We start from the raw sequence: 10,000 nt of genomic DNA on the forward strand, positions 1-10,000 counted from the left end.
TAAGGTAGACGACCAAGATGTAATGACTCCTTTTATTATATATTATGATGGAGTACGGCTGCGCCAAGGAGCGAGGTGTTGCTCCTTGGCTCCCCGCAGGGAGTCTGCCTGCCATCTCCTACAGTGGTCTAAAGATGGGCATAGATCACGTGCTTAACATATGACAATCATTGGTGATGAAAGGTACTGTTACAACAATGCATAGCTCTGTGGAAGGGGATAGACAACACAACATTGGAATGTCTAGTGTGGCAACGAGAGACGAACAAACAGGTAAAGCAATGGACACACTTATATGTATGTGTGTGTGTGTGGGAATATAGGCATGTGACAATACATAAACGTAATCTTATGTATTGTCACATGCCTATATTCCCACACACACACACATACATATAAGTGTGTCCATTGCTTTACCTGTTTGTTCGTCTCTCGTTGCCACACTAGACATTCCAATGTTGTGTTGTCTATCCCCTTCCACAGAGCTATGCATTGTTGTAACAGTACCTTTCATCACCAATGATTGTCATATGTTAAGCACGTGATCTATGCCCATCTTTAGACCACTGTAGGAGATGGCAGGCAGACTCCCTGCGGGGAGCCAAGGAGCAACACCTCGCTCCTTGGCGCAGCCGTACTCCATCATAATATATAATAAAAGGAGTCATTACATCTTGGTCGTCTACCTTACACCCTAAGCTCGCCACCTACCATACTCTTGTAGAGCCCATCATTCCGGCTCTTACAGTGTGTGTGTGTGTGTGTGTGTGTGTGTGTGTGTGTGTGTGTGTGTGTGTGTGTGTGTGTGTGTGTGTGTGTGTGTGTGTGTGTGTGTGTGTGTGTGTGTGTGTGTGTGTGTGAGTATTTATATACTAAAATGTGAGTGTGTGTGTTTATATAACAAAATGTGTATATATGTATGTGTGTGTGTTTATACATGTATCATCTATCTATCTCGTAACCAAACTAGAAAAAACGAGTTAAAGAAACTTGTACCTAACACCCAAACATACCTACATATATAGAAACAGAGAGAAAGGAGCTAGGAAATCCAACAAATGTGGGATCATAGCCCAAACCTATGAATTAGTTTCTGGCCCATGTGATCCCTTTCATAAACTTTCGAATCACACTCAGTAAGGTTCTTTGCATAATCCTGCTGATTGTAACATAACCATTTTGAAGGGGTAATTACTGGCAAGTTTTCTATTACCAGCTCCACAATCTGTACACTAAAGTATTTATCTACAGTTTTATTTCGGGTACAAAATAATGAATGCTGCTTATCGAATCAAATTTTTGCACGAAAAAATATAGATATTCATTATGTAAAGAAATAAATTTCATTCTTTTGCTATAACTGGCATTTCCATTAACATGGTAAATTGTGAATGAAAGCATAGATAACATCATATTGAAGGTTTCCGCATAAAAAGTCAATGTTTTAGTGTATTTGCACTGGGTTATAAACACATTTATGAAATATATCTACTTCTTTGAATATGAATCAGTACTATTTTTAGAACACTTAGTCACAGACATATCATGAAAGACTGTCTATCATTAGTAAGTACAAGGTACGTTATCTGCACTTCTTTCTCCACTTGAGGAAAAATCTATAAATGAATTTTTGTGTAAAACTGTTTTTGTTTTGTTTTTCTTGTGTATTTTTTTTTTTTTTTTATTAATCATGACACAATGCATGCCATGGCTTATTCTTGAAAATCAAGTCATCCCTTACCAATAGCATTACAGGGTGATCAGCACGTATCCAAATAACTTAAATATCTAATGCTTCTTTAACACTTAGAATATAATTCAGCTGCAATACAGATTAGCAACTCTGAGACTGAAGGTGGATGTATTTATGCTTCTACCACTTGATATCATAACTCTGACAAGTGTTCCTGGTTCACTAAGTGGAGGATTCAAAATATATATCAAAGCAAATTAAGGAAGAAGCAAAAATTGCGGATAATCTTACTAGAGGAAATTTGAACTCGGAACAATATGCTTCTTACACTCTCAGATCTACATGCTAGACATTTGTTATATCTCCTGTAGATTTAATAAAATCCTGAAAATAACCTCTGCTTCCACCTGAAAATAACCTCTGCTTCCATACTGTACACAGAAGGATAAACAAGAAAAGAGTAAATTGTCATGTAACATTTTATTTACTGGTTTTGTTAACCAGTAAGAAGTTTAATATGAGTGTTAACCGTAACAGTGCAGGACAAACTGAGCCCAAGATTTTTTTTTTTTTTTTTTTTTTAATGTCAAATATTCAACGTAATCACTAAATACTAATATTCACTGGAGGGCTAAAATATGTTTATGAAACATATTTGAAGACAAGGGGGATTGTGAGGGATCTCGGCGCAAAAAAATGAATTCAGAACCCATAATGAGACTAAAGGAAAGGCTACTGAATAAAATATAATGAGAAAAAAAAAACTCAAGCCATTTATAAGGATAAAAAAAAGGAAAAAAATTTTATAACATGGGGTATCAGAGCTTCATGGAGGATGGTATGATATGAAAGATATGGTATATAGAGGGCATGTTAGTTGCTAAGTCTCAAAGTTGCCTTAACACACAAGGTTTTAGCTAGAGAGTTTCACATGGAGAATGCAGTTTGACAAGATTTCTTCTTTTCCAATATAATAATATCATAGTCATAAGGCAGCATAAGAAGCCTGTCTTGTACATGTCACGTAGTAATTGTGCTTTCTTATTTTGGTTTCAGTGAAGACAACCTCTACTTTAATGATTTTGAAACAATATACTTTCATATATATATATATATATATATATATATATATATATATATATATATATAAAATTTAATAATATTATAGATATATATATATATATATATATATATATATAATATATATATAATTTCAAGTTTCAATCCAATTACATGTTTTTTTTCATTCTTATATTATACATAACTCCAAAATATAAACCATAAAACATTGCACCCATTTCAAAATATGAGAAGTCTAAACTGAAGAAAAAAAAAATTACATAATTTATATATATATATGTATATATATATATATATATATATATATATATATATATATATATATATATATATATATATATATATATATATATGAAATCAAACTGGTTAATCTCATTGTCCTAAAACCTTGTTCAGGTGTTCACTGGCAAAATTGGTATGGCAGTACCTATGCTCTTTCTAATTTATGAATCAGTGGGTAATGATCTCATGAATTTGATCTTAGTTAATGTGTCAAATGAATGTGTTTGAGGGGAAACTAACAGAACACCTTTTGATTCCAGTAAATTCACAGAAGTGTAAAGCACAAACTTTTTAATGAATATGGGATGACAAACACCAAATCATAACCACATTCCAAAGTAAATCCCTAAGTGTATTAACACAGAACATTGTAATGAAATCATCTTACCCCTTTTAAGTACATTCTTTTCTGCCTCTTACAAACTTTTGTGGAATTTAAAATTACACATTACAGATAACATACAAAATATCTTTAAATTTAAGAAGAGGGCAATTGTATGGTTTAACAATCAAAGTGTAAAGGCATTTAATTGGTAAGCCATCTTAGAATTGTGCCATACACATACACAGAACATACAGACACACACACACACACACATACACACACTCAAGTCACTGCCAAGCTTAGAGCTGCTGTTCCAAAGATTAACATTAACAATTCCCTTCACTTTGATTTTTTATCTGTAAAGTATACAAAATCTTCAACAATCTTTTTTTTTTATTAGTACCAAAAATGTATCTTTACTTTTAAAATTAAATAAAAAAAAGAGAAAACCTTTCTCAATGCATATCCGCAGATCATTTTCCGCTTTAAGTCTTTAGTTTTTCAATCTTTTCAAAGGGACTTGCTATGCTCTCCCACGTAACCCAGATAAAAAAATCACAACTTGTCCTCGCAAGAAAGCAAAGATGAAATCAAAGAGCCTCTTCACCTTTACCACAGCGTCTTTTCTGAACAGTGATAACGTCAGCTCAACTTCACTCGGCACCTTCTATACTTAAATCTAAAATAAAGCCTCACTATTAACCTTTAATGCCAATGTCCAAAAATCTTTGAAAGCATAGCCTCTATAGTCTGCAAATTACAAATGGTAAGATGGAATAGGATAAAAGAAAAAGAAAAACAGGAAAAAATGAATAATGAGTTAACATAAAAAGCCTTCTCATTTTGAATATTTCCTTGCATTAGATTTATGTGTAAGTACAGAATACCTTCACAATGTCTTTCTACTTATAATAAAAGGAAAAGGTGAAATCCTAACCTCATTTTGGTTAAGAGACATACAAATTGGTTATCAAAATATGCTTTGATCCAGATTTGATTGCTTCCACAATATCCTCTTTTTTAAACATAAGATAACAAATAACAGAAACCAAAGGAAAGTACCAACTGAACATATCAATCACACAGCAGTCAAAACAAGGATCAAACAGCATCATGAGAGCATAAATGTCTTATTCTGCAACATCCTGCAACTTAAAGCAATGATACCTCCAGTAGTCAATACGTTGAACTTGATATACATGATACAGTCATAGGCTCAATCACAAAGAAAATAAAAATCAAAAATCAGGAATTCACATACAATGATATAAGTGCAGCTTTACCAATTCCAAAAATCTGAAATATCACTCCAAGAAATAATATTCCGAAGCTCACAGCCAAATTATTTCACCTATTAAGAAAAGCAAACAGTGTTATTCTTGCATAATTAACAAATATATACAAATATACTTAACCACTTTCTTACAATTTTGTCCAAAGTTAATGGGAAATAAATAAAAAAGAAAAAAAAGAAAAGAAGAATGCTCTTGCAAACTTAAAATTACAATATGGTAACCAATCCCCGTGTTATACGCACAAACACTAAAACGTTACACTTGAGAAACTGACTACGGTAAATGCTTAGCAAAGTAAAGAAATAGTCATCGGTCTCCTTGCCTTTTGTCTTTGACTTTCACGGTCTTTTAAGTTTAAGGCTTGTGTAAGTACTCTAGCCAGTCACTGACAACTTAGATTTAAATAATAATAATAAAAATACTGAATAGTATTTGCTATCAAGAATTACAAGCTTTCTTTGCAGGCCTTAATTTATACCTTGGAAGTGGTGGACCTAATGCTTGTAGTTCAGTAAATTTTATACATGCACATAAGATTATATCATATCCTATTTAACACATCTTCCATCACAAAAATATTCTTTAGTACATTTCCAGTTTCAATTGCTTTTCACAAATGTAATGGTAACCAAATTAAAAAATGTTAGACCTTTTTTAATCTTCAGATTCACAAAAAAGCTGTTGAGTAAACACTTTACATAATCAAATTAGGAAATGAATTTAAACCTTTCTTTAAGAGAGTATATAATTTAACGAAACTATTTTTCATCAAAGATATATACCTTCAAGGTCAGGAGAGAAGCAAACGTGCTTATATCTTAAAACCCCAAAATCAGTTATCAATACACTTCCTGATAGTACCTGTACAATAATACATGAACATATATTCATTAACCTGTTTTTTACTCCTTATACTGACTCTGGGAAATCAAAATATAAGGCCAAAGCTCTCTTGATATGCTATAGGTATGATAAATCTTAGTGCTATGCAAACTAGCATTTTTTTTTCTTTTTATGGCCAATCTCTTGTCTTATTCCCACCTCCAGTCAGTCATGTCTTGTCAACTAAGTCATCTTAGTGGATTACCATACTGTTAAAATTAGTAATCTAGGTATCTATATACAACATCAGCATTATATGTACTGCTTGCTGCCTGAGTCTATAAGGTAAGTCCAATGAAGTTTAATAATTTAAAGTGATTCAAATATATTCTAGGTATTTACATGTAACACATGGGGCCCCTCCCAATAAACTGGTAGACAATTAAGTAACAAGTGAGGATATTTGCAAACCACAACGTTAGAGCCAGAGAAGTCACCTGTACTCTCTTACACTTTATTTTTAAGTTACCTGTGTAATTACCTGTATGACATCAATTCTTCATAGTAGTAATGCTATATTAGTATGAATAATTGAACAAAATATTCAAAACATACCCTTGAATGCATCATCAATATTGATTATATAACATTTAATCTCTACATTTTTTTTATCAATGTACAAATCAGGTTATCTATGAAAATATTAAAATAAAATAATATGCATATCCTCATTATCATACAAGCTTGCTTCTCTACTCCAGTTCCGCATGCGACTAGTGTGTAGGGGCCCTCACCACTATACAGAGAAAAATCTACACGTGTGTGCCAGCATCTTGAACTAAAGTGTTCACCAAGTGGTATATTTCAGGTAATATTCAACCTAATCTGCGGCACTTATTAAGTCTTACATTTAGGAACGGGTCATGTTTAGTCACAAGGATGGCATATACTGCATAACATTGCCACCACTAACACATGTAATTATCTGCTTATCTGCTTCAACAACACCCAAGGTCCATGCACAAGCTGCCAAGTATCAGTCACATCTGGTACTTAATTTTTACCTGAAGGTTCTATTCTGTACTGGCTTAAAACTCTTTTTTTTTCATAAATTACAACTACAAATTAAACTTGATGGCTTTCATGCTCACCAAGACATGTTGCACTAGATTTTCACACCCCGTTATAAGTAATATACACTTGAACTTTGCTATCTTGAGGATGACTCATGACACTTGCAGGAGGCGCGTGAAAGAAGAGTGAGTTGAAGAGATGGAGGAGGATGAGGAATGGATGGAGTCACCCTCACGCACACAGGGACGAAGGTTGCCAAAGTCTGGACAGGATTCAAATGCTGAAGCAGATGTCGTTTGCTGAGCATCTAAAGCTCCGCAAGAATATCGATTAAAGAATTTTTCTCTTGATGCCTGAGGACGAGAGCCACGGAGGCGCACTAACTGTAAATCTGAGACTAAGGCGGCAACCGTTTCATTGCCTTCTGACGTTCCTGTGGGTCTTGGCAGTCCCGGGCATGACCGGGCACGATAAAGGCCTTCTTCACCCGCAAATGGAGGTTCACTTCGAGCTCGTCCAGTCCCTAGAGTCCCTGGCATGTGATCAGATTCTCCATGCAAGGGACCTGTCTTCAGACCTCTCACTGACTTCTCCTCCTGCGGCTGATCATCTTCCAGTGTGGTGACAATGATGTGTGTAGTGTGAACCTTTGGGCTGTTGTCGCTACTGCTACCACTCATGCCACTGTTGCTACTGTTCCCACTGCTGGAAGTACTACTTGGGCTACTAATGTTGCTTGTGCAGTCTGAGGAAGCGTCACTTCGACCCAAAAACCTCAAACGTGAGGACATTGCAGCTGTTCGCCTTCTCAGTTCACCCATCTCAGAGTCCAGCAGCTGTTCCACACCGCGAAGTATTTCCTGTGCCATCCGAACACCTACAAAGACAAAAGAAAAAAAGGTTTTGAAGTGCCTTTTTTTCACATAAGGAAAGCATATCAATATCAAAATTTAGTATTCAGCTTTCATATTACCTTTCAAAAATATAATTAAGACAACAAAATCACTCACAGTAACACTGTAAGAATAGTCAGGTGTGTGAGCAAAATAAAATGCACTAGATTTGAAACTACTTGTATGAGTGTTTACTAGGATGGTTTGTAAAGGTTGGTTTAGTAAGAAGGTAAAGATTAGGAAGAATTTAATTGATATATCTTATGAAATTATGATAATTTCAATTATTGCTTTTTTATATATATACTTACAAATGAAGATTTATACATACCCTACAGTCATAAACCCAATCACACACATTTGAACACAGTCTTTATGCACATACATATAAATGCTTGCAAATGCACCTCCCCATGCACACGCACACACGCACATATGCACACACACACATACACACACACACAAATAAACACACACAAAACACACACACACACACACACACACACACACACACACACACACACACACACACACACACAACACACACACACACACACACACACACACACACACACACACACACACACACACACATGCATGTACACACTTACATACTTGCACTTTCACACACATGCATACTTTTATATACATATATACACTATCAAATACTAAAACAAATCCATGCATCTGTGTGGACACCAACAAAAAAGCACATACAAACACACATATGCAAACACATACAAATTTATACATTCACAAACACACACACACAATGCATGCACTTGCACTTGTATATACACATGCACTCGAACACACACTGGCACATACACCCACACTCACATGCACATATGTACAAATACACACTCACATGCAAACACACATTCATACACATGCAAACACACATACATACACATGCGCACATGTACATAAACACACACACACACACACACACACACACACACACACACACACACACACACACACACACACACACACACACACACACACACACACACACACACACACACATATTAGCTCAAAGCATCTAGGAATAGTACAGTCTTTATTTTTAAAAGCAATCTCCTACAAAAGGTGGCAATGTTGTCTTTCTTCCATGATCAAAGATACAGTAAAAGTGCTATGCTAATTCACTACAAGTTACTAATAATGTAGATGTAATATTGTTTATGTGGTGAAATAATATAATAAGTTTTGTTGTTCTGTTTTCTTCAAAACATAATCATGTTCATGTGTATGTACCTTTTTTTCCACCAGATAAGTGATAATAAAATTTGGCAGGATATATAAATATTGTTAATTGCATAAAACTTCTGTGAAATTCAAACATCACACCACTTTGTTGCAGGGCAGCGTGCTGTGCAGGAAAAACTGTGCAGGAGGCTGTGCAACCATATATATATGCAAAACTACTTGCACCATTATCTGAGATCACAGAAAATGAGATTTCCCAATAAACATCACAGATACCATACCATTTTTTTTTTTTTTTAATACACAAAAAATCTCATCAAACAATCAGTACCATACATTCTATCATTTTGAATCGGTCATATACTGCTATCACATTCGAGATAGCAATACAGTGATTGCGGATGATCTCAGTTCCTATGATCCCAACAGCAATGCATGAACTGTACAGACTGTATAGACCAAACCAAGGGTGTTGTAGGCAAGTCCCATCTGCAGTGTTGCCCCGTACCTGTGCCAACTCCTACTTCTTGCTTTGTCTCAGGCAAGGTAGAGTTTCCTTCACTACAAGGATGAAAAGGAAATAAAGAAAACTCAAGAGCTGGATATCCTTTGTGTCAAAAAAAAGGAAAAAAAGAAAAGAAAGAAGAGAGAGAGAAAAAAAAAAGCTTTCAGAATCCTTGAGTTTCTTGCTGCTTTCAAAGTTCCTCCATGATCAATATGCTTTTTTTTTCATGGTCTGATGTGGGAATGTCTTTCATACCCCAATTTGTCCTTATTTTTACTGAAATAATTCACCATGGGTTAACTATATCACTAATATGTTGTCTTTGTCAGAGTTAGTTGCCAATTATCTTTAGGGAAATCAAGTACATTTCTTTTACATGAATCACAGGCATGGATTCTCATTAAAAAAATATATTATTAGCTTTAATCATTTAATTATTCATCATGATTATTTGTTTAACTGCAGCATCTTTGACCATGTGTGGTTACAGGACTTATGAAGCCTTTGAAATTCAGGTTTAACCAAAATCCAAAGGTTCAACCTATTGAAGAATATATGTGTAAATACAAATGTATGCATTTACATATATATATATATATATATATATATATATATATATATATATATATAATATATATATTATATATATATATATTATATATAGTATATATTATTATATTTTATATATATATATATATATATATATATATATATATATATATATATATATATATTTTATATATATATATATATATATATTATATGTATATATATGTATTGTGTTGTGTGTTGTTTGTTGATGTATTTTTTGTGTAGTTG

At 34.0% G+C, this 10,000-nt stretch overlaps 1 protein-coding gene across 1 annotated transcript in view; it reads right to left on the minus strand.

Moving 5' to 3' along the window:
- Positions 1-3,331: 3,331 nt before the first annotated feature.
- LOC119577822 overlaps positions 3,332-10,000 on the minus strand; it is a 113,066-nt gene continuing 106,397 nt past the window's right edge. The window contains 2 exon segments of the mRNA XM_037925409.1: positions 3,332-7,448; positions 9,185-9,237. Coding sequence (XP_037781337.1) covers positions 6,724-7,448; positions 9,185-9,237 — 778 coding nt within the window. The 3' untranslated portion in view covers positions 3,332-6,723.

Source organism: Penaeus monodon, chromosome 2, assembly GCF_015228065.2.
Source record: "Penaeus monodon isolate SGIC_2016 chromosome 2, NSTDA_Pmon_1, whole genome shotgun sequence".
NCBI lineage: Eukaryota > Metazoa > Arthropoda > Malacostraca > Decapoda > Penaeidae > Penaeus > Penaeus monodon.